Genomic DNA, 26,264 nt, shown 5'->3' on the forward strand with positions numbered 1-26,264 from the left:
TATCTTTAATTTTATAGAGCTTTCTTTAGAGCAAAATAGATTGCTAATATGCTTTGCTCATAACAAAGGATGTGCACAATGCTTAAAACTGATTTTTATTTTATTAAATTTCCCTTATATGTCCACCCATGCTTGTTTGTTCCTCTTCTTCCCTGCAGCAGCCTCCATGACAGCATTGGTAGTGACTGCATGCATCATCTGGTGTGTTTGCGCAGCCAAGTCTAATCGTCAGAAAGATGGCTTCCACCGCTTGCGACAGCACCGTGACGATTATGATGATGAGATACGGCTCAACTCTATGGGCTCCAAGAAGTCTCTACTTGCTAACGAATTTCAGGATGAAAGTGAAAGCGATGAAGAGACATTATATGCCAACAAAATCTGAGAAATGTCGGACCAGTTTGGCTCTGTATTTTATATTTAGGCTCTCTTCAGGGTGAAACCCCTGCTCAGTGAGAACAATGAACTGGAATGACCAGATTCTTTGTCTTTGTGAATGATAAAAATGAGACTTTTTGTTGTACCATCAAGGTCTTGGGACTCAGCCCCAGTCACTTGTCAGAGCTACTAAATGAATGAATTAATGATTGATTCCTACTGATGTTTGGCATGAAATGTTCATGCTTATTTCTGCTGCATCTATGTTTGACCAGCCAGCACACGGAGAGAGGAAGAAGGTAATAAACATAGGTCCAGTCCACTGTTGCTCTCATCCATCCTTTTGGTTTTTTCCGAGCCATTCAAGAATATTTTCTTGGCCCACTACCTGTCCTGCCTGGCTTACAGAACAAGCCATTAAGTCCAAAGGAACTCTTATCAGTTGATAAATTATTTCTGGAAGTGTTTTATCTCTTGCTCCCCTTCCCCCAATATTTTCATCACTTTGCATTTATTTCAACACTGCCTCAAATTTGGAAATCCACCCCTTCCCCCAAAAAATAAAATAAAATAAAAAAAAAAAGCATAGCAATGCAGAAGTACCCAAGCTTTTGGGAGGCTGAGTCCAGCACCGTGCCTTGGTGTCAGTAAATTGTACGTTTTCAGGCAAGCTGCAATATTTGACTGAAAACAGCATAGTGAGTAGTCAAGACGTAATCCATACTGGAATTTGATCCATTTTATACTCAGGTGGCATAAAAAGAGACGTTATCATTGGGACTGCTGAATTCCAGTGTTGCACTGTTTTTGTTTTTTGTTTTTTTTTATCTGGATTTGGCAGTTTTGTGCTTTTGCAGGAAGTTGTTGGTGTTGAGTAAATCTGGGAGCAAACTTAAAAAAGCTTCAGGGAGAATCTGTTACCAGCCTTGAATAAATACTGAGTACTAGTTAGTGGGGAGGCGCTGATCTAGACATGATGGTCACTTCCTGTAAATGAAAATCTAGAGCCAACCCATTTCATTGCCCAAGATAGGGAGGTGTAAAATAAGAACTTATAAATCTCCAAATATATAACCATGAAAAGAATGTATTTGCTTTGTTTTCATACTTTTGCTGCAGAAAATTACTGCTGACTTTCACAGATGCCATATTAACCCTGTACACTTTTAATTATAAGAACATTTGTAACATGCTGCTAAAGAGTAAAAATTTTGTTTTGATTATATTTTGCCAACTAAATATTTTAATTGTTAATATACTAGATTTGATTATCCATTCAGCCAAGTGCATATTATTTCCAAACTTATTAAAACCTTTTTACATTATACAATGTAAACATTTCTCCATTAAAGTGTGGCATATGAGAAATGGTGCAGTAATTTTCACTTTCTGAATTTTCTTTGATGTAGGAAGCTCAGACTTTGGGATACTCGTTTTGTGTGCGAGGTATGTGGAAAGTTTACAGTATCTAAAATCCTTTTTTTTTTCTTTCTTTGGTAATCCTGTGTTTAAAATTGAACGTAATTTCATCTAAAGCTTCTTAAAGCAAAATGGGCAAATCAACAACCAAAAGAATGAACGAAGGAGATTTTCTTTCCCAATTAGAATCCGTGTAAAACAACATGATTGCTATGGAATCAATGAACTGTAAGGTGTCTCAGTGGGGAGTTTGCTGCATGGTTTCCAAACAATACACACCCATTTTATGAGGAGTTTACCCTCATTTCCAGCTATTTTGATGAGATTATTTCTTGACATCTGTGTAGGGAGGCAGATTTGTCATTTTTTTTATTCTGTCTGAAACTTGTGTGTGCATGTGAACTTTTGAAAGTTGATTATATATTGCTGTCACAGTGTCAGTGTGAAGATTTTATATAAACTGGAATCAGCTGTACATATTGTTTGCCAATCATGAATAAGCAGGGCGTGCACTTAATGTTTACCATGAAATTAAAACCGCATTTCATTGGAACCTCTGTGATCATGACATGTTAACATGCACAAGAACTCACAAAAGGAAATAAAACATCTCACAGCATGTCTTTGTGCCTTTTCCTCTTCTTGTTTCCTTTGCATCTGTGTGTAATGTGACCAATAAAGCTTAACCATGTCTGAGGCTTTAAGGCTGTATAATGTGCTATCTATGTACATTGTACAGCTTTATGATAAATTCATTTCTAGATATTAAGTACTTCAGTTACTTGTGTGATGACGACAGTAAGAACAGATACGTTTTATTAAAGTTAAATTGGTAATATTTTAGCATTGGTAGTTCACTCCCCAGTTCATTATGTCCTGTGCACATATCACAGTCTCTCAACAATGCTGGCATGGGTGAAAGTGCAGGTGCAGGAAAAAATTGCTTTAAAAATGTTGTTTTTTTTCCCCCACAGATAATCAGATGAAATCATGATATTGTCAGATAAAAGATCAACAAAGAGGTGGTGGTGGTGCACAGATCAAAGTTGCACAAGTAGAACTGGTCCAACTCAAAATGTTTTATCATTTGAACATATGCAAACAATCACATTCACAAAAAAAATTGTATTGAAATGTAAAAATATCCTTATTATTTTACACACTGAACAATTGAACAACTAGTAGTTTAAATGTAAAATACATAGTAAGAATTAAACGTGTTTTGATTAACCGAGAGATTGGCCATTTTACTCCATATCGTCACGTCTCTGAAAAATTCAGGCGTAAGATTATAGCTGTTAACTGCCACCGTGTCATGCCTGATAGTCACAGCTGAGGGCAGTAAAAACCAGGAAGCCACACATCTTCTTCGGCCACGTGACTCATACTTGGAGTTGGTGACGTCGCAGAACAACAAAGATGGCTGGAATAGGAAGCAGCAACTACTGGGAAGGTGCGGAGCTAACATTTCTTGTTCAGTTTTCAGTTTAGCATATTCGGCCAAATTTAGCATCATATTCATAAAGCTAAGCGTTATTTTGTCAGTGTCACTGCGTGGATGGACCATTCTTCAATGATTATAACCTGTACGTGTCACTACAGCAACTAGTTAGCTCCCAACAAGCTAGCTAACATAGCGCCTTGTAACTGAAGTTCATGTTACTCCTTAAGCTGTTAAATCTGTGTTGCTACTTTAAACGGCTAATTGACCTGCTACTTCAAGTTATGCCTGCTGATAGGTTCACTGGATGTTAGCGAACAGAAATATAATTTACATACTGACTTTACGTACTTTGTTCATGTATTCTTCATATAAGTTAGCCAGTCGTTCCAACTTTTTTTGTGCTTGGCTTTATTATTAGTGACTTTAGTATTATTATATACCTCAACTATTAACATATTTTTCGTGAACAGGTAAACAATGCAAACATTATAATGCTCTGCTACTCTTACATAACCTGTACCTATGAATATGTTCGTCATTTAGCCAAATTTGACTTGATCAGTGTCAAGCAATTGCTTATTTTTTTTAGTTAAAGTGATGCAATAATATTAGAGTTTACGTTTGACATTTACTCATTTTACTGATGTTGGCTGCTGTAAAACCAAGCCTACTGTACAAATCCACTATAGTGTCGGAATCTCAATTTAATAATAAATAAATAAATAAAATGTAAGTAAAATCAGAAAGATTAATAAAATATCCACTTAGAGTAAATACTCTTACCTTACTTTTGTCTGGGTTTTGTGCTTGTGTTACAGATCTGCGAAAGCAGGCTAGACAGTTGGAGAATGAACTTGACCTAAAACTGGTCTCCTTCAGTAAACTTTGTACCAGCTATAGCAGCTCCAGGGATGGACGTCGAGGAGACACGTAAGTCTTGTCACATCTACAAAGTAAACAACTGAGACTAAAGTTTGTTTACAATTTTAGTTATATGGGTCAAGTAATACAGTCAGCAATGCATCTGTAGATTAAATTGAGACTACACAGATAACTAACCAATCTAAGTCCACCTAGCAAGTCAAACTGCTTTTAAGCACTGTTGTTTCCGAAATGCAGATGGTAGAACATTAATGTAAGCTTTGAAATAACTCTTTCAATTAAATAAGTCACCAGGAAAGCTACTGCTACATTGAGATACAGTCAATCTATACAGTATATTGTCACATTCCAACCAGATATGACATTTTCAGATATAAGCTTCTTCCTTTAAAGATATGTTACTTTTGTTAGTCAGAAAACTGAATATCTTTGGGTTTTAGCTTGTTGGTTTGATAAAACAAGGACCTTTAACAGACTTGTCTTGTGTTTTAATTATTATTATCCCTTTTTTTGTGTGTTAAAGATGGATTTAACAACCAGGAAAATTATGGCCAGATTTATTGATTTTTATAATAGGCCATTTAAGTAATTCACATTTGGGTTTGTGTGAAACTTTGCTTGTTTCAGAAAATAGTTAAAATAGTTGGAAACAGGTTTCAGCTATTAGTTCTGGTGAAGAAAACACTTTATTCCCTTGAATGAATGAATACATTCTTATTTGCTTTCTGAAGACCAGATGCAGATGCAAAACTTCAGCATCTGAAAACTATGTTAAATACTCACATTTCCAGCTATATTATCAGTCAAAAACTTAGATACACCTGCCCATTTAGTTTAAATTTGTATGTGTATCCAGACTCTTGACTGACACTGTATGACCAAGGTGACTAGCAATTTTTTGTTGTCCTCCCTTAAGTTTTGTATCTCGTTACTATTTACTATATATATTGCAGCTATGTGTAACTTAATGCATGCAGTCACCTTCTGACAACACTACAGCCTTGTTTGTCCACTCAGAGCAATGTACTAGAGATAATCTACATCGTTTGTTCAGCAAAATTTCAGACATCTCTTCATATTTATTTGTACATTGGATAGAAACATTTGAGTTCTTTGATGACCCTTATCAGGACACATTTGTGACTTCTTGGCTGTTAAGCTCCTTATTCCAAACAGTTTGAATGAAACCTTGAGACTCAGCACATACACACAAAGACACAAGACTATAAATATGATAGATAATGTAATTTACTGGCCACATTTCCATGAGAGTTTTAATTCCACTTTATTTCAGAATAAAAATGAAATCCTCTTTAAAATGACCTTGTAAACCTAATTTCCTAATGAAAATAGCCATTCCAAATTAAACTTAAATCAGAAGTAAGTGACTTGTTTGTTCTGATTTTAAATCTAAATGTAATAATTCCTCAATCATGTATACCTTAATCCCGCTTTAATTCTGACCGTTCTGTGTATGCTTGTTCCCTTGTACTGTCGCGATGACAGATAAGGTACTCTCTCTCCCTTCTCCTCTGAAGAAACTAACGTAGTATGCCAGTGTCAAAGTTCTGCTTTAAAGCTATGATCAAAATCAAAGCGAAAATGCCTCTTATTATGTGGTCTTCCATGTTGAAGGCAAAACGAAAAGAAGCAGATATTGGAGTTTGTTTACTTCCCAACCTCCAGATCTTAAGAAGAATTGAATAAAGGCAATTAAACAGGTTTTCCATGTAAACCTCAATTCGGAATTGCTGTTTCTGTGTAAACGCAAAGGAGAATGCTTTAATTTTGAATTATTTAATTCTGAAAAATTAATTGTGAATTAAAAACACCATCTAACCATAGCCATTGTCAAATGACGACGGTTTTATGCTACATGCAACACTAAATTACGCAGCTCTACAGAGGACATAAAAGAAAATTGTTGTGTCGAAGACTCCAAAAGACACCCAGAATGACTTGTTTGTTTGAAAGCATAGGATTTATGTATTAAGGCAGCAGTGTATATTTTCCAGAAGAGATTCTAAGTGAGTGATTACTTTTTTGGTTTTAATGCTGATTGACATTAATAAAACATTAAAACAGGGCAGTATTAAACTTTGAGTAATTTCTAATGTAACTTGTTTTTTCTGACTTGTCTAAGTATTTTGTACAAGTTAGGCAGAGATTCTTGACACATGTTACAATCCTTAAATATAATATTTGAATATTTGATCTGTTCTGTGTAGTGTTTAATTGGTCAAAATGATCCAGCAAAAATTATGACCAATAGATTTAAGTTGACTTTTTACTTTTTTTTTTCTCTCCTTGTTTCTACCTCTCAAGTTCAGACACCACTCCACTTCTAAATAACTCCACCCAGGACAGGATGTTTGACACTATGTCAGTGGAGATTGAACAGCTGCTGGCCAAAGTAAGTAAACACTCTTCAGTCAGTGGCCTTTAGAAAGTCACAGAGGAAAAAATAAGGTTTAAAAAATATGGTTAGATTGTAATCCTTGGTTGTGTAACATTTTGCCCAGGTCTTAAAGTATTCTTGCACCATGTCGGATTTACAGTGTGCAGTTTTTGCTGCCAAAAAAAAACAAAAACAAAGGAGAGGAACTTTTATTGCTAGATGTGTGTGCTTATGTAGACTATTGTCACGTTGAGTTACTCTACATACCAGTGGTATGAGGGGAGCGCTTCATTGCGCTCAAGTGCATTACTAACCAATCAGTAGCCTTTGAGCAGGGTCTTGGAAAAGGTGTGAGCATGCTGTACAGTCTGAAATGACATGCTGTCATTTAAATAAGATGAATAACATCAGGCCGTTTAGTTTTTAAACACTGTCTATGAGCGTGGATAGAAGAAATATTCAGAGACGCAGCCTGACGTTGATGAAATTAGCTTCTGATCTGTGTTACACAAAAAGGGCGAATCCACTGCTTTTTGGGGACCCAGACCAGGTTCTGCTGAAAAAACTACCACTTAGGATGTTCAAATCTGGACTGAAGTATTTTACAGAGCAAGGAATTTTTTTGGGGCATGCAGAGCACATTAGACCAGGTTCTGAAAAACTGCAAGACTAGGGATGTTTGTATCTTGACTGAATTATTCTGAATTATTCTAGCTAGTAGTTTGGTGTGTGAGTTTTCCTGGTTACCCTGTTTTTCATATGCTCTATATTCTCCCCTGTTTTTCTGGGGTTTCCATCCATCCATCCCCTTCATCTTTAATGTCTTTTTCAGCTGACAACGGTGAACGATAAGATGGCTGAGTACACGAACACACCTGGCTCAGCTTCTCTCAATGCTGCACTAATGCATACTCTGCAGAGACACAGAGACATTCTACAGGTTTGCACCCAAATGACTCATATTTTGCTCTTAATCTTGCTAATTTGTTTTCTGTACATTCTGTATTTACTTCACTTTTGAAGTTCTCTGTATATGAACTTTACTGAATTTACGAAATAACTGTTGTGAAATACATAATACCTAAGTACTTCCCTGGATTTTACCATTTTCTTTCTTTATCCTGTCTTCTTTTTTACACTCATTATTTTGCCCAGGATTACACACACGAGTTCCATAAAACCAAAGGCAACTTTATGGCCGTCAGAGAAAGAGAAGACCTTCTGGGGTCTGTGAGGAAAGACATAGAGTGAGTAGCCTTTCACTATTTTGCTGCCAATGTTTCAGCTGTGTCACAGTTTGGTGGGGGCAAATGTTGAATGTTTAACTGTCTCGCTTTCATGGACTTGTGGATTCTACCACATGCAAGACAGATGACATTGTCCTCTGTTGCATTGCAAGTATTTGGTGCAAGCAGGTTTTGAGGAATAAAAAATGGCTAAAAGCATTTCTCCCAGCTCAGATTGGATTTCACCCCTGACTTACAGTTAGCATGCTCTTGACAAAATCTTTAAATGCTCATAGCCTCTTTGGCCATGTATTGAGAAAGTCTGTCCTCCCTTCAGATTGGTTTAGTTTTGAGTGAGTGTTAAAATGAGTTGGAGGCTCCCCTAGACCGTGACTCTTGTGGGGTTTCTTGTAATGCCATATTGATCTGTAGGACGTAGCAGTAAGCAAACGGTGAGCACTGCAGGATTCCTATTGATCCCACTCTATCTATCTAGGATGCAGATGTCTGCAGAGGCCTCATTGAAGCACAGACATTCTATAAACACTCGATCACTTATCACGTGAAACATACTGAGATTTCACTGGGAATAGTTTGATTTTTTACAGTCTTAATTTTTACTGGAGAAATTTAGTCAGTGTAATTAGACAAATTACACTTTGGGTTTGTTGCATATAGTTGATTATTTTTTTTAGATTTGTACTTCTTGTAAATTTACTGGAACTTAGCTACAAAACTCACAGCTTCTTCAGCAGTATTATGTAGGTTTTTAACTAGAAACACGTTTAGCTTGTACTGCACCTTTTTTCTCACCTAGTCTGACGTTTTTTAGTGTTGCAAAATCCCAAAACGTGTGGAAACAGATTGTTAGGAAGATTAACTTCAGGGAAAAGATGTCTACTAGCATTTTCTTGTGAAGTCCAGATAAAAACTTGTTGCAAAAACATTCTTTGATTGATTGACAGCAGAGAACTGCTCTTGGAAGAGTGTTTTATATAAACTCTGAGTGGTGACTTGTTAATCCAACCTAACAAAATGTTGAGCCCTACTTGTTGAGAATTTAACAGACTATCATAGGGATTCTAAAACATAAAATGTTTGGTGTTTGGTTCATAGTGCCTATCAATATTTTAAACTCATATAAGGGAGAAATTTGCCCCAGATTGTAATATTGTTAATTAAAATTCTGTCTTATTTTCAAACTATTTCAGGGAATTAAAATGAATTGCTTTTGAAAAGCAACTTTCTCATTTATCTCTGTGAATAGGACATGGGTAAGTAATAAAACAGAACTTGAGATATATGAAAGCTGGAAGTTTGTTTCTTTCTTGAAGGCGCTTTGTGTGGCGAACTGCTTTCAGTTTGTGAGAAGGAAGAGCACTAAGACCTGTGCCACATTTCATTCAGATTTATTCAGTCGCGGTTTAAAATGAAACAGTACATAAATACATCAAATGACAAGAAATGTTTTTCCCCCATTTCATTTATTATATATAACAAATTAAAAAAATGTTTAGAAGTTTGAATGAATGTATGAGTTTGTATTTATTTAATAGGCTTTGATCAACATTCCTGCTGCAGCTGATCCTTTTGTTCTGTTTGTCAGGCAGAGGGCAGTAGAGATCTTAACTGGTTAAATCTGTCCAAGGGGTGGGTTGATCTGCTGAACTACAAAAATCCATACCAATTAAAAGAAAGAATGCATATTCTCATTTACTGAAATACCCAAATGAGCAATATAACATTTTATCTAAATCTTTATAATTTGCAGTGTGCTTGCAGATCCTGTCAGCAAAACGTAGACACACACTTCTGTTGTGCAGCTGTGTCATTCATAATAACAGCAGGAGCGGAGCAGAGCTCAGATGTAACTCCCTCCGCCTCAGCTTTGATTCTAAATGTCAGCAACAAAACTGACAGCTAGCCTGTGATTTACATCAGTGCCCTTTTAAAAAGCCTTGCTGGAGTGATGAAGCCAGGCTGTCAGTGCAGTCAGCTGTAGCCCTACAAATACATCAGCCTTGCTGCTGGGGATCCAGACTTCTACTGTTATTTAGACAATGTGCACACTGTACACTGTATATGGTTTTAGTTCACTGGCAGTGAATGGTGCACTTGTGATGAAAAAGGTACGTTATTGTTGGTCTATTTGTTGTTAACTGGTAGGGGTTGGATGTTAATGGTATATGTCTGTGTACACCCCCCCCCTTTGCACTCTCTTTCTCATCCAACAGGAAGGTGGGGCTGTGCTAAATGACCAGAAACCGAGATAGCCTAAGTTGCAGGCAGAAAAGAATGAGTGGGATGTGTTTGTTCAGTTAGTGGTCTTATAGCCCATCCATTAACTAACAATTTTGTTCCCATAAAGCTTAGTACTAAAGAACACTGTTTTATTTCTGCTTTTTGATTAGGATATGATTTATTGATGCCCTCAATATTTGGTTTAATGAGAACCTTATTCTGGTGATGATGATGAATAAAACAGATTTTTTTTTTAAAGATAGAATCATAGTTACTCTACTAAATCTACTAAATCCATAAGTCAGTAGCTCAGTACAGTGACACTGACAGTCTTCCATTTACTTGAAACCAGTTTGTACAGCAGTTATGCCAGTGAATTTTTTTTTGCTGAGAAGATACATTCTTCTATGGTAGATTTTTGCAAATAACATTTCACTGCACTAGAAAAAACTGATAGCAGAAGCTGCAAAAGTTGCCATTCACAACTCTTTTCCCTGCTGGATATGCATACTCATTTAAAAACAAGAAAATAAATACTATCAAACTATTGATAGGTTTACTGTCAACTTGGATTCTCAAACTTAAAACTTTTTCTTTTATTTTAATCTGACTGACGTGTAAAAATAACTTTTAGTCACTGATATTTAAAGAGTGTATATAATGTAAATGCACATTTGGGTTAACTAGTTAATTCAAACCAAGTGTCATGTTTTTATTTTTGTCTTTTCAGGACATACAAGAGTGGCTCTGGGGTCAACAACAGAAGAACGGAGCTGTTTCTGAAGGAGCATGAGCACTTGAGAAAGTAAGTTCCCGTTGACCTTTCTTTGGCACAAATACCAAAGATTTGTAGTAGTTCAGGATCCAAGGTTTTAATTAATTTAGTAGAATACTTAATTAATTTTTGCTGGTATTGGAACCCCCCAAAAAACTGTCATATTACTTGACTTTGCTGTTGCTGATGCAAGCTTTTTGTCCTCATCACACCTTAGCACTTATCTTTTTATCCTTATAGTTTCAAATTGGAAAGTTATTTTGCATTCATTAATATAATTATTAACATCTTATGAACGAGGGAATATAGATTGCAAGTCATGAGTTTCTTGGTTCTGAGAAAAACTCTTTCATGCTTTAATTTACCTAATTTTCAGAATCTATTTTATAAACACAGTTTCTGCTCTGCTGTAAAATGTTAGGAATTCATTTTTGTTTTGACACTGCAAGTCAAATCATGGTCTCCAGTAACCTCTTCTCTGTTGTCATTTGGTAGAACTACTGAACAGCATGTAGCTGCTTTGTGAAATGTCTGTGTGTACCTGTGTGTGTGAGGTGTGACATGCGCCCTGTGTGGAAAGCAAAATTGAATGTCAGCAGGGTGCTCCAACAAAATGCATAAAAACATTAGAAGAAGCTTTACACTTTGCTCAGGAGTGATGATCTCATCCGATTATTTTAACAAATACAAAACAGTTTGCACAGTCAAAAATATATAACTGTTTCACATTATAAGTTCTTGAAAGAAAAATGCTGCTTAATTTCTATAAAAGACCTACATTCATTTATAGACAGGCTTTACCTGCTCTCACACCACTCGATAAAGATTTTTCAGTCTGTTTTATTTCTTTTTGTTTTTCTTCAAGTGTAACTCCACCCACTGCAAAATCTGTGCTGGGGGGAGGTGGTCGTAAGTGGGTTGTGGATACACGCGGCAGGTATTTGATAGATGGATAACAGATTTACATTTACTAAAAAGCAGGATGTTGCTTGATAACTGTTTAAATTTGACACTTGAGTAGTCAGTTTGGCAGTAGTCTCCAAAAAAACAGACATGCAACATAAACACAAACAACAGTCAGGACCTGTCCCCCCACCTGTGGGCAGAGGGAGGCTACCCTCTCATCCACTGGGGTAAACCCCAACATACAGGCACCAAGTTGGGGGGCAATGAGTATGCCCACACCTGCTTGGTGCCTCTCATCGGGAGCAACTCCAGAATGGAAGAGGGTCCAGCCCTTCTTGAGGACAGTGGTACCAGAGCCCAAGCCATGCGTTGAGGTGAGTCCAGCTATATCTAGCCGGAACCTCATGCCATTTTATTGTCCTTAGAGAAATCTAAGGACAATAAACTGGTGCACTGCAATTTTAGAGAAACGGGGTACACCATATAGCAAGCTTTGGAACAGTACAACGAGTGATGTGAAGATGACTGGCTGTTCTTTTTTCTCATGGAGAGTCCTGAACGGACACTTTTACTTCAGGTTTGAGCGTCAAAAATTAAACTTGGTTTTAACCCATAAAAATAAATAAATGAATAAAAAACAATGAATTTCAATTTTAAAGGCTAAATAATTAGAATTTTTTTTCCGTAAAAATAATTTAAACTGTTCTCATTTTTTGCGAGGGATAAAAGGAAGCTTCCCAATGAACAATCTGTCTCTCTACATTAACAATGTTTTTATGTTTTTCTCCTTTCAAAGTAAGAGTTACGTGACGGAATAACTTTGGTGCTCTGTGTAGCTTTTTCCTACTTCCTGGTTCCTTAACCAATCATATGCGACTCTCCACGTTTTGTTTACACTCAATTCATGCTAACGTAAATTAGCATTTGAAATTAGCGCTAGCATTGCAAAGCATAGCTTACTGTGTGTGAATCATCTTTACTCTAGGTTTTATCTACCAGTACAGATAGTTTCCTAATCCTTAATATAACAACCTTACTGTTAAAATGTATCACAGCTCAAGTGAAGGATGGAGGATTTTAATTATCTTATTTCAACCTTACTCTTAATACCTAATCTTAAATGCTTACAAGGACATAAAGAAATAAGCATGTACATGGTTAATTACAAATTGTAATGCTGCCTTGCATTGCTGCATGACTGTAAAACTCTGTGCTGTCATGCTGACTGGCCTGGACTCACTGCAGTCAAGTGCATTCCCAGCACTTAATCTTTTGTGTTAATCCACATCCTCAACAGGATATTGATAACGAAATTATCTTATGAAAGCACAACCCATGTTATAGGGATTCCCATGACCGCTGGGACAGAGAGGAACGTAATAAGGAGACAGAAGAGGAGGATCAAGTTACATTTGATTGATCATTTTATGGCCATAAAACGGCGAAGATGGCCTGAAGAGAAAAGATAGAGAAAATGTATTTGTTGCCAAAGCAATTGTCGTTAAACGTTATAAGCTCAGATGCTTGATGAATTTAAGAGAAGCGGTTTAAAAAGCTTTAGTGTGGCTGTCTTAGTGAGATGTATGATCTCTCTTAATTCTTGAGATATTCTTCTATTTTTCTACATACGACATTATAGATGTAGTAGTTGTGATATTGTCATTTTGTAGCTCAGCTTGTTACAAATTATTTTTGTGCTTTTTCCTTCAAGTATCTTAGCCTATGTGGGGGTTTAAACTTCCCCTTCCGTTGGATTTTGGATAGATGCTTTTTTCATAAAGTTCACTATCAAAACAGTGACGTCATTTCTTCTCTAACACTTCACCTGCAAATTGCTGCAGAAGGGGGAGTACTTGCAAGTCTCATTGATTTTTTAACCAAACCTAAAGAGACATAGATAGATGGATGGTTATACTGTCAGACGGTCCTCCTCTTCAGTATTTGCCATTAGTCTTCCGCTGTGTATAATTACAGATCAGACTAAGCTACCTAGATATTAGTGTAGCTCTGAAAGCTGTTGATGTAGAGCTGTCACTAACACTAGGTACTGGAGAAAGAGTTTGCAAATAATCTAAAGTATATTTTGGTGCTTTTTATTTATTAGAGCTGTCTATTTTGTTTGCTGTCTCTTACAACATCCTTATTCATCTATTTTTCCCATCTTGCTCTAGTTGGTCTTCATGAATAAACTAGAGCAAAGGAGGGAGGGGCCAGTCCATTAAAAGTTCATGCTGGAGCAGCTCTAATGGCAGTGGACTCTCTTTCTTTCTTTCTTTCTTTCTTTCTTTCTTTCTTTCTTTCTTTCTTTCTTTCTTTCTCTCTCTCTCTCTCTCTCTCTCTCTCTCTCTCTCTCTCTCTCTCTCTCTCTCTCTCTCTCTCTCTCTCTCTCTCTCTCTCTCTCTTTCTTTCTCTCTTTCTCTCTTTCTTTCTCTTTCTTTCTCTCTCTCTTTCATTGTCAGGCAAATTATACGTCCCACTGATTCATAATGACCTGAATTTGACGTTGTTTGCTTTATAGGTTTGTATGATATACAGCATGGATGCTTAAATCATTCAGCTAGTCTGACTTGCTGAATGAGCACAAACTATAAAAGATGTATGTAACCATGTTGTCATAACCCACTGATCCATAAAGCACTGATCCCAGTTATATTTCTTTGTAAGAGTTTTTGTGCTGTCATAAAAATCTTAATCTTACATTGACCACTCCTTTAGAATTTGACACAGTGTGATTGATTTTTGCAATTATAAGGAATACCAGGGTTGCTGAATTGGTGTAGAAAAGGGGGAAATAAAGGAACAAACAAATATAAACAAAAACGTTTTTATAGAAAATGTTTTTAAAACCAACATTGCTAAGTTTTCTTGGTTGATTCCTCACCTGAAAGTGAAAAGAAGAAAAGGATGCAGGTGCTTTAGTATTTTACCAATCACAGTAGCCAACAGCTACACCCGCCTTTTTCTTCCTTTCTTTTTTCTTTATGTTGTTATCCTTATTGAGCATCTTTCTTTATGCTTACTGACCTGTTTCCCAGCTTGATAAGTTTGAGCTAAGCTGCCAGTTTCCAAATATGCTTATTTATTCAATGGAGAAGAGTTCTATGCGTCCATGGCTAAGTGCTGCCCTACTGTCTGGCAGAGTTTATTTCACAATCAGTTCTGAAAGTACAGAGCTTCTCCCAACAAGCACATGAAATGTGTATAGACCACTTTGGGTCAGTTACTTTAAGTGCTTTGCACATAGCAAAACATCTCAGATACGAGCATAAGCACCTAAACATTTTTGATTGCCTTAATGGAACCGGAGTTTTCATAGTACCTTACTTTGAAACAGTAGGCCAAATCTTTCAAAGTATCTGTCTTTCTTCTGGCCAACTTAAGATGTCAATTTCAGTTCTTTGCCACAGTCCCACTTTTGACTACATTTCTGTGGTTGTAGCCTACCATGAGAATTTCAGTGCATTTTGATTCAGCTCTTAGCTTTGATTTGTGACCACTTCCCATCTTTACTAAGGCAGTTTGTTCTCTGCAGCGGTTGCCAAGATTCCCAAGACTGTTACTGAAGCAAAATAATGAATGTTTCAATTTACTGCACGGATTCTGTTCTTGGCTTCATATTGTTCTAAATGCCGGCATTTATTCTCAAACGTTACAATCAAAAAGTTGCTTTATTGTATTTTTTTCATAGATTACCACTTAAATCCTTATAACTTATAACACTATTAAAATAGCCAATGTAAGATGTAATTTGGTTTGTTAATAAAAGGGGGAATTCTTAATTACAGTGTTCTCATGTACACATTGTGCTATTTGTTGTTGGACAATATGACAAATCCAAAAAAACAGATTTGCAATCTGTAAAGACACTTTTATCTGTTTATTTATTTATTTATGTATCTAGTAACTCTTAGACTTTAAAGGTGCAGTGTGTAACAAAATCAAAGGTCAGTAACAGAACAGTATTTTTTTATTGGTATCTAATCACTTTAATAAATAACTTGCATTCTATGTGTTTTATTCTCTTAGAATTAGACATATATATGTACTTGTATGTGTGGGACCACATACATGACAGCTGCCATATTTGTGCCACTATTTTCATTATGATGTCTCTAAATATACAAATGAGAAGCAAGAACCTTCTGAGCTTTGAAATGGCAGTACTGGCTTTGTTTGATAGGTGCTGGAGCACTGTTTGGGATAAGTAAATCCTTAAAAGGAACACAGAAGTAGATAGTACATATGTACACAATTTTGAAGTAGTTATCAGTCATTGCTGCACCTGAGGCCACTGAATCCTCTCCCAAATGAAAACACGTTTGTCTGGAAGAATTTTGGCTACTGACTACCACTGCCCCTTACATTTCAATTCATTTTATGCCTATCTTAACCACTAGATGTCAGTAATTCTTTCACACTGTGGCTTTTAAATGACAGTACAGTATATTTTTCCTGCCAGGTTTCCTGTGCCACTCTTCAGTTAAACCATCTATTTCTAGATTTGAAGTAACCAGTAACTCAGCTGAATTTACAGATACTAAAATGCTGCCTTTTAAAACGTAAATGCAGTTGCTGTAGTGGCTGGGTATGAGTGTGTGTTGATGGGATGATACGTTTCTGAGATAAGGTGATCATTTATCGTGGATGTGTGAACTGACACAGTATTCCCATATCTTGTATGGTATTACTTATACAGAGACATTAAACTTAAGAAACTGTGCAGTATTCAGGTATTCTTTTAAAGGAAATTGTTAATATATAATGATATATCTCTGATCTCTGTGGTCATTAAGGCAGTGATAGCAATGCTGGCATATTTTTTTTTCTTTTACCATACTGTAGTTATAATAAATAAATAATAAATAATGTCTGGGAACAACAGTAAGCATTCTGTTTGACTCAATGTTCATTTGCTTGTGAATGGGAAGAAAGCAAGGCAGCATATGGTCAGTGTTGGTTCATTCATTACAAGGGAAAGCTATTAGCTTAAAGCTAATGAGCGATTTAATGACTGCAGCAAAACACAACTGGTGGGGGGAAAAAAAGTACTTAAAGCTGAAGGCACAGAATACTCCATATGAATGAATGTGACAGTAAAATTAGCCTCTCCCTGTAATGCTGTGAACTAATGATTCAGAGGAGGGCATAAACCTTTTGTCCCATTTCATCGTTGCATGTAAAAACTCCATGAGTCATGGCTTACCTTACCTCCCAAGTGCTTTTAACCTTGTGATTTATCAGGAAAATACTGTCAGTAGACAGCTGTCTGTCTGCATTGATTAGTTGTGTTCCATCACTTAAGACCACTGTTACGTGGCTGTTTGGCCACACTAGCTGCTAAAATGCAATCACATATTTATTTTTCCACTTTCAAGGATTTTGCTCTTTCTGTGCAGTTCAGCCATTTATGTGTATTATTCTCTAAAACATGCTCATCAGTCTACATACTTTAATAGTCAAGCAAAGAAGTGGTTATGTTGTACATTAATGCCAAAAAGCAGTGTGTTGCCTCCGTCGAGAGCTTTGACCCAAGAATATACCCACTTTTTTTTACCATGCAGTCCAACTGATCGTACCCACCCACAGTTGAAGTGACAGACTACATACACAAAGTCAGATATTAATGTTGGGGTGTATTTTAATCATTCCTTGTGTGAGGAATGTTACATGTTCTTTGTCGTTAAGTGTGTTGGCCTCTTGTGGGGGTCTGTATGATGTAAATGTTGTCAAAGGTTGTCTGCAAGACTAGATGTGCACATGCAAAATATCTCCTCCTGTAGATGCTTGTACGTTAAAACATGATTTTTATCCATGTGGATAACTATCACTGGCTTTGTGGTCCTGACAGCTTTAACTGGACCTTATGGACTTTTGTTGGAACTGGACTGCCCGGCATTTCCTCTCTGGAAATCTTGTCATTGATCAATGTGCAGATGCAGAGTCTAAAGGTGCTTGTGATTACAAAGAAAAATGCTGCAAGGCATGATTGCTATGCAGTGAGATGTTATTGATTATTGTCATTCTTACATTATTAGTTTCAGGAATGCATGGACTGTCACTGACTGTCCATCCAAAACAATTTAAAAAGGTTTATGTATAAGCTGAAAAAGGAAGAAAAAGAAAGAAACTTTAATTACAAAGAAAAAATCCCATCAAGATTCAACATGGTTAGGTTTTGGATTAGAGTTTGATTTTTTGCAAAAGATAATCTTTCCCTCATTTCCTGTAATTTTTTAATATAATGTCACAAGTGATGTTGGGATGATTCAGATTACTTGTTGATGCTTTATGTAAAATGTGTTGCTTAGTCACCATGTGGGAAGCGATCAGACTGATATGGAGAGAATAAGATAAGTCTCATAACATGTAGTGAATCCAGTTGTTTGTGCAGCAACATGTCACTGAGTAGTGTGATCAGAGTTCTTAGCCGGTAAGCTTCTTATTGATCACTCCCCATCTGAAACTGAGGTCAATGAGTGCTTTAACCTGATTGTACAGTGTATGTGATTTATTTTAATTACTATTTGTTTTTTTTTTATCAATATCTAACCAATCTTCCTCTTTCTCTCCTGCTCTTTATCCTTCTCTCTTGTTCTGTAGCTCAGACCGACTGATGGATGACACAATAAGGTAAGCCCTGTTTTTAGTCAACATTGAAAACAGATGTGGGGGGAAAAAAAACGGTGAGACTGTTATAATCAGTTTAATGGGAAAATGAATAATCACTTTTTTATGTACCATGTAAATAAATTAAGTTTGTTGGCTGCCAATAAAAAATAAATGAAACAGGATCTAAAATGATTTCAGAATCAGAAGTTAAGTAGATTTACTGTTTAGTGTGTTTAAACACTTCCTCACTGTACAGGCATTTCAGAAAATTCAGCCTTGCTGTTTTTTTTTCCACAACCGATTTAAATTTAAGTCCACACCACATTAATAATTATAGCTCACTTCCTTCTGCTAGTCTTTGTATATTCTTCACTTTTGATAAACCTTTTAATACATTTGTTGATTTTGTTTACTCATCATTCAACTGGGACAGAGTCCCAAAGCCGTGGAGGTGTGCCAACTGCTTGTCACACAATATTGTCTGTGCATAAAATAAAGAAGGCTGTCACTAACCAACCCTAAATAACTCACTCCCACTTCATTGATTTATTGGTATCATTCAACTCTCCCTACTCCTTTGTCGCATTTCTCAGCTGCACAAATTACTAATATGTTCAGGATTTAACCTCCTGTATTTATTTCCAGTTGTTTCGTCATGTAAGCAATGGTTCCTCAGAGAGTCACTTAAACAATAGCCTGATTGATGGGTTGTGGAGATACCCTGAGATTTTTTTCTTCATCTGCACCTCTGTCTGTACTTTGTTTAACTGTTCTTTTTTTCTACATTTATTTAGCTGTAAGGAATTCAGGAAAACATTATATACTGCAATGGAGTTTGGAATTTAAAAATGAACATTTAATTTAAAAGAAAATCCATAAAAATAAAAGAAGCTAGGAGGGTTTTCACGAAAAACCTCATTTCTTGATGTCATGTGCAGTCTTAATTCATTACTTATTTGGAACAAGTTGTTCTTGGTGTTTACGTTTGTTTTGATGGGGTTTTTGCCTCAGTCTTTGGGGAAAAAAGGTGCAATAGTATGTTGTGCAGACAGTGAAGCAGTCTGTTACATAAATAGAACGGATGTTGTTTAGATTTGCTCAGCAGGTTACGAGACACTTAAGTCTCCAGACCGATCACATACGTCTCCTTATCTTCTACCTCTAATTCTCTTGAACTGGTTAACACAGAGGTAAAGGCAAGTCGAGGTTGCTGGAGTCAGCAAAGTGTTTCTTCCTGACTGAGGAGAACATGATCCCCAAAACGCAGCTCCAGGCCAAGACTGCGGACTGTCTCCTCAGCAACCTCCAACCACCGGAGATGCTGTGACCTCACCCACCCGTACTCACACACATATCACCCTCCTCACACTCATATACACAACACACACATGCACACTAGCCCTGCTGTTCATCAGCTTTAGCAGCCACAAAACGTGAACGAATGCAGTCATTCAAACTGTTGTTGTTTATTTCACTTATCTTTGTCTAATAAATAAAAAATCTTCTGTACAAGTTATTCTTTTCAAATATTTATGCAGTTCATTCATAAATCATATTTTCTTTTGAGTTTGTCCATCTTGTTAAGTTTTTTTTTTCTTTTTGGAAAGAAATGTGTACCACTTTAACTTGTTTGTAGTCATTTGCAGTAGCTATCAAGTCTGAGATTTCTCGTAACTGAAAACCGAAGAAAATAAAAACAGGACCTGAAACTTTTCTTGCCAGCATTCCAGCTGCCTTTACCTGCTCTGAAAGTTGAAAGTTTGAGAACAAGAGAGGTCCAATTTCACAGCACTTCTCCACCTTCCTTGTACAAACCCAGCCATTTTGTACTCTCAGTAATTAATAACTCAGTGCTTAAAGTTTTGTTGGAAAGAGATGTAACTTTTAGCAGTTGTAGTTAGATTTTTTTTAAATAAAAATATTAGCTGAAATTTTTTTAAATACATTTTCTGGTTTTATTTTAAAGTCTATCATATACTTGTATATTGTTTTAAAACTTGTATTAAATTGCATTGTTGTGTTCCCACTCAAAAAAGCTTATAGATACACGACTTAACTTTTACCATTTTCTCAGTGACACGCCCCCTTTGGCATCCATCTTGCATCCTACCTGTACTGTGCGCTCTCGAGATAGTAAACAACAGTCTTATGTTGACTCTTGTCTTATCGCTTGCTCGGTCTCTGGCTCTCTTTTGTTTCCTCTCTTCCTCCTACTATGTCTTGTAAAGTTTCTTTGCTGAATCAACCATGGTGCACGTTCAGAAACTCAGCTGCAACATCATGCAGCGTCCTGGATGAAAAAGTGGTATAATCTGGTTTCTCAGGGGCGGGATGCTGCTGGGCATTGATAGTTTTTTTTTTTTTTTTTTTTAAAAAAGCACACAGTAGATGTCACTGTCATCAAACATCAAACAATTCAGGAATGTGGAGTTTTGAGGTTGAAAAGGTCAAAATATTTAAGGATGCCTTAAGAAACTGGTTGCTAGGCATCGAATGAACATTTTCTGCTGTCTACTTGGAACTTTTGAGCTTCAGATGGTTCAAATCTTTGAACTGAAAAACATCCTCTCGTAATTGAATTTCCAATCATATGTTGGCTTATTTGCAGTAAAAGGCACTTTACGCTGCATATGAGAGCCACCACTTGCAATATTCTCAATTTTCTTTGTCTCTTTCTGCAGCATTGCCATGGCGACCAAGGAGAATATGACTTCTCAAAGGGGCATGTTGAAATCCATACAGAGCAGGGTCAACACGCTGGCCAGTATCCTTTATGCTGCACATGTGCATAGTTGTGTGTGGGAATCCAAATGGAAGACCAATGACAGCAAATATTAAAGGCATGGAGTTATTGGTTGGAAAACACTGCAGCTTGTTCAGAAATCAATACTTGCAAATAGCTTTTTCTTTCTTTCTTTTTTTTTGTGTATGTGTAAAAATGGGTATGTTTTCAAGACTGATGGGAAAGTAAGTATTATTATTGTGGGTATCATACGTAAGTGTGTGGCTACTTTTGATCTTCCTTGACTCAACTTTCTCAGATCGTTTCCCAGCTATTAACAATCTCATCCAGCGAATCAACCTGCGGAAGAGAAGAGACTCTCTCATCCTCGGCGCTGTGATCGGCATCTGCACCATTCTCATTCTCCTCTATGCTTTTCACTGAAAACCTCACCAGATGAGTATGTTAAAGACGCAAGATTCATCTGACCTTTGTAGTGTGGGAACCCCCAGAGTCTGAGCTCACTGATTGGAGAACCCTGGAAGTTCCAGAGGAGAGGGACATTCAGTTGGTCCAGTTGTGGGACAAGATAAAATATGGTCCATCATGTTTTAATGAGCCTACATATAACAGTGGGACAGATGGAGATTTGAAGGTCGGATGTTCTCCTGCCAACAAGGGAATGGAGACCAAACGTACATATAAGACCATATTTTTAAAAGAAGATATAGTTATATCGAAGTAACTTGGAGAGGAACTCCGAGCAGTTGAAAGTAGAAGAAGGCTGTAAGGTTGTGATAATTTTTTTTCTTTTTTCCCACAGATGGAAGATATTTGTTTTTTCCTTACTGGATTAGTTCTTTCTAATTGATGGAATGGGATTGATCGTTCATTGTGATCTATAAAATGTGAATTAATAAATTATTGATATAAGTATGTGTAAAAAAATATGTGACACTTGTAAATTTAAATTTCATTTAAAGCAGTTTATATTCAAAATATAATCTGAACATCAAATTTTTGAGAAAGTTTTACCACCAGAATCCTAAAACAGGGGTCCCTAATCCATCTTTTTTTTCTTTATTTATTTTTTTAATTCTCCAATTTTGCAGGACCGGGTCACAATCACAACAGTTTGAGCAGTTTTTATAACATTATGTCTCCAACCACATCTTCCCAAGCTAGTTGGTAAATTAAATCCCTTCAGCGAATCCTGCTGGTGGAAAATGAGACATCATGACCATCTGAACTACACTCTCCTGATTCATAAATCTAGTGTATCACTGTTTGACTCCCAAAATCATCATCTTTTATTTTAAATTTGATATCAGGAGAGGATATCTAGGACACTAAACCCCATTAAATTAAAAAAAAAAAAAAAAATTATTTTAGTATTTACCAAGAATCTTATGCCTCTATGGAGACTGATTTCAGCAGCTAATTCACATCACTTTATATTTAGGGATAAATGACCGAATCACTTTGCTGAAAATACTGAGATACAGCTGTTCTAATTATTGTATAATCATTAAAATAATGCATGCTTTCGTCACATGACTAAGTACACTCGTATCTGAAGGAATAAATGGTTAGGACTATACACTTAAAAGAAGTAAATCTACTGCAACATCAACCTTTGTGAGGTGCAGTTTTAAAGCCTGAGTTAAGCATTTTGGCAGTCGCCAATTTGGTTATTTTGGAGTCAGAACTGACCACATTTGGACAAGATCATGGAGGATAAAGTTACAGCAATATGTATCCTTAGAGGCTCAATATGTATTTAATTGTGTAAATATGTTCAGAAGGGCTAAACCTTGACACCTTCATGACTTTCAGCTTCATTTACACAAGTGCATTTAATTTGATAAACATAAACAACCTTTTCATCCGATCTCCATGTTTTTAATTTAAAACTGAACATTTTGGAAAAGCACTTTGCATGGTGACATTTCACTTATTTTCACATTTTACATGTTTGCACATAAATGTGTAGTTGTGAGTCAACTGTATTAAGAGACAGAGGCCATATAGAGTACACAGAATAATAGAATCGGATGTCAACAGTCTGTTGAACCTTGAGTTGAAGGGACAACTTTAAGAGCAAAGCAGTTTTCTGTTGAAGAATGGTGTGAGAATTTGTGTATGGCCAGTGAATCATTGTTGCACTTGACTGAGCTGCTTCATCTGATCATTAAGTTTTTGAATAAGATTCTGCTGAAGTCATTAGTTTTGGAGCCAGCACCGATAGAGGCTAAAAATGCTGTTGCACTTTAGGGGACTCACACATTGGTTTCCCTTTAGTCAGCAAGCTTATCTCCATCTTTCACTTTCAGCCTGTGGTTAAAGCACAGCCAAATACAAAATAAGTAATGTGAGTTCAGTTGGACTATCACACAGCAGCTATGGGCCTTGATGAGTCCTGAGCTGTCACACACTAATCACTGTTATGACCTCAAAGTCATTTAAAACAGGCTTCTTGTCTGATTCTTTTTAAAAGTATGCTGCAATGTCATCTGTTACAACCCATTCCTTTTTGTGCACCATTGTGCACAAGAAATCTTCGAAAAGAAATCTTAAACATAACAAAGCTGTGTGATTGCTGTTTGGCATAGTAAGCTTGTCTTCACACTTCATAGCGATGTGTACTCAGCAGGAGTTATGTGTTATTTGATTTTGATCCATTTAAATTACAGAAGGGTGTGTGTCTAAAGGTGGGAAGTAGTGTGTTTAACTCAGAGGGGAATGACTGCAGATGGGGTTAAACTTGTTCGATTACACTGTTTGTCTGTGGAAAAACTGTTTGAAAGCAAGGAGGCTTTGTGAGAAACATCAATAAGCTTTTTTTCCCACTGCCATAGGGTGTTAGTTGACCGGAATCCAAATAAAATAGACCTACTTCAATAGACTACAAAGGATAAATTTAGTCTGATACCCTTGTTTTTTTTTTTTCTTTCTTCTGTGATTTCTTTCCCACAAAGAAAAAAGCTTTATTGTTCAGGCTGGTTTTAACATTTTGAAAAGGGTCTCTCTTTTTAACAGCTGTCAGAAAACAGCATGCCATTATTCCCAGATTATTTTATTGCCTGTTGGAAGGAAATCTTGCATTGGAATTTAAATATGGGTGAAATGTTGCTTGACAGTTTCAGGAGACTGCAGAGGTGTGACTCCTGAATATTTCAGCCACTAAAACTGACCATCGGCCACGCAGAACCAAGTGCCACATCCTGTCATGGAAAGTTTTCCACTTCCCATGTTTATCTAAAGCAGCTGGGGTGTACGATGAGTCTGGATTGCTGCGCATAAACTAATATTTAAAACAATTTTTTTTACCCCAAAATACTAAAATGACCCATCACTGCTCTGCTAGCATAATGTCCCCCATCACCTGTCTTAGGAAATATTTACTAGTCAGTTAAAATTCTGTTTGTGGTCAAAGCTAAGCATTGTCAAGCTTTGTGTTCACAGAATATTGCATTTGTATCTGAAACCCTGCAACAACTTTATGTGCTAGGGTGGGGAATATTCAGGATGGCATGTAGTCACACCTTTCTGCATGGGTGAAGAAAGCTGGCTTTAAAACTGGACAACCTGCCACCACCACCCCTACCCCCATGCAGGCTACACTCTGGTGCTATTGCCATGATAAATGGTGTTTGTGTTCCCTCCAGCCCAGTTGTGTATCATGAGCAGCTGCAAGTACAGGGTTCAGATGTAATAAAAAAAAAAACCGGCCATGCAACATAGCACACACCAGTATAACAGCGCTGCAGACTGCATCTATAAAATAAAGTTGAATCAATTTTTTTTTCACTGTCTCAATAAAAACTGAACATTACACAGATATTATGCTCTCAAAAGCAGTGTTTTATTTGATTATATAGCACAGGTGTAGCTCTAATGCTTTCCATCGCTAAATGAAGTTAGAAAAATGTTGAGAGGATTTTTATGTCTTGTCTGGGACATTTTATACCTTTCTCACATCAATTAACATAACTAGTCTTAGTCACACAAACAGCCCCCAACACCACTATTAATCCTTGATTTCTGTTAGAAAGGGGGCATAAAAGGGGACTCTACCTCTATAAAAATGAAGGTATAAGGGCAATGGTGCAAATTAGGATTTTACATTTGGTTTATGTCCAACACACAAAAAATATTGCATTCATCATGTTTTTGATTGCTACTGTGAGTACTACTGTGCATTGGCATAGTCAAGAACTCTTCTTAATTTTCATCTGTTTCTTTCTGTCAACACATAAATCTTCAAAACCTGGAAGTTGGATCCAAAGACAAAACTCTGACCATGCATGGTAACATTTATTCCTGACATGCAAATTTTACACCACAGAGTTGAGAACTGCCACATACAGTGTACCGAGAAAGAAACAGCATTACATAGACATGAGAGGAAGTATTGAACTGTTTTACTGACAGAGCAGTGCTTAGGTTGGATCACTGGCACCACCAGTTCCAAAGAGCTGAATTTGGATAAGTAAAAATTAAATCAGTACCCTTAAGTCAGTAAACATGGGGAATCTTTGGATTTTGCTGCTTTTATTTATTTTAAAGTGATCGTTTTGTACAGCTATGAACTGAAATTAAGCCCTTTTTGCACAATTCACTGCTAAACTGTGTTAATAACACCAGGCTGTAGTTTTACAGCCTTATAGTAAGGGTGTTTAGTTTAGGATCACATTAGCTGCATTGTGTAGCTGGTGCTTCAGATGTATGAGCCCTTGAACAGCCTTCAGAACTCAACAAATGGCATCTACTCTTTATGCATTTTTGTCCAAATATCTCTGGGTTTCAGTTTACATAGGATTAAAAAACAAAATAAAACTACATCAGTACCTTTGGGAAAACAAAGTATTTGAACAGCATAACATGAGCTTACAGTAATTTTATCTGTGTTTGGAACATAAGCCGATACAACAGTCCTGTGTATTGACAAGGAAATGCATACATTGAGTTGACTTTTAATTTGATGAATACAACAGTTTGTCGTGCTAGGATTTTATGGAAAGCTTCTTTAAATGCTGTTTGTCATTACTCAAACTCAGACTCGTTCATTTACAAAAATAGTTGTGTATCAGCTCATTTGGCCCAAAGCATGCATACATATTGCATATATATTTTCCAATGAAATACATTCTGTACCAATACATAGAGAGAAAACCAAACATTCAGTGAAACAATGGCATCTTACAGTCAACCATGTTAATGGACAAAGAGGAGCGATGGTGTAAAAATGTTGAAAATCCAAA

General features: G+C 36.5%; 2 protein-coding genes across 3 annotated transcripts in view; both read left to right on the forward strand.

The window, feature by feature from the left end:
- The window catches only part of cpda (carboxypeptidase D, a), a 30,021-nt gene extending 27,605 nt beyond the window's left edge, over window positions 1-2,416 (forward strand). For both annotated transcript variants that reach the window (XM_041995918.1, XM_041995920.1), the window contains exon 21: window positions 159-2,416. In XM_041995918.1, coding sequence (XP_041851852.1) covers window positions 159-385 — 227 coding nt within the window. In that variant the 3' untranslated portion in view covers window positions 386-2,416. The remainder of the gene's footprint in view (window positions 1-158) is intronic.
- Window positions 2,417-3,153: 737 nt separating this feature from the next.
- On the forward strand, window positions 3,154-24,746 carry gosr1 (golgi SNAP receptor complex member 1). Its single transcript, XM_041995921.1, has 9 exons — window positions 3,154-3,250; window positions 4,060-4,171; window positions 6,449-6,536; window positions 7,354-7,461; window positions 7,677-7,768; window positions 10,719-10,793; window positions 18,270-18,299; window positions 20,960-21,042; window positions 21,320-24,746. The coding sequence occupies exons 1-9, from the start codon at window positions 3,217-3,219 to the stop codon at window positions 21,442-21,444; spliced, it is 747 nt and encodes a 248-aa protein (XP_041851855.1). The 5' UTR covers window positions 3,154-3,216; the 3' UTR covers window positions 21,445-24,746.
- The last annotated feature ends 1,518 nt before the right edge of the window (window positions 24,747-26,264 follow it).

The sequence above is a fragment of the Melanotaenia boesemani genome, chromosome 9 (assembly GCF_017639745.1).
Source record: "Melanotaenia boesemani isolate fMelBoe1 chromosome 9, fMelBoe1.pri, whole genome shotgun sequence".
NCBI classification, from domain to species: domain Eukaryota; kingdom Metazoa; phylum Chordata; class Actinopteri; order Atheriniformes; family Melanotaeniidae; genus Melanotaenia; species Melanotaenia boesemani.

Bases quoted from the DNA above. Each gene is read 5' to 3' on its own strand.
- gosr1 (XM_041995921.1), top strand. From the start codon at position 3,217: ATGGCTGGAATAGGAAGCAGCAACTACTGGGAAG. The intron at 7,769-10,718 runs GTGAGTAGCCTT...TTGTCTTTTCAG, and splicing joins TCTGTGAGGAAAGACATAGA to GACATACAAGAGTGGCTCTG. The intron at 21,043-21,319 runs GTATCCTTTATG...CAACTTTCTCAG, and splicing joins CAGGGTCAACACGCTGGCCA to ATCGTTTCCCAGCTATTAAC.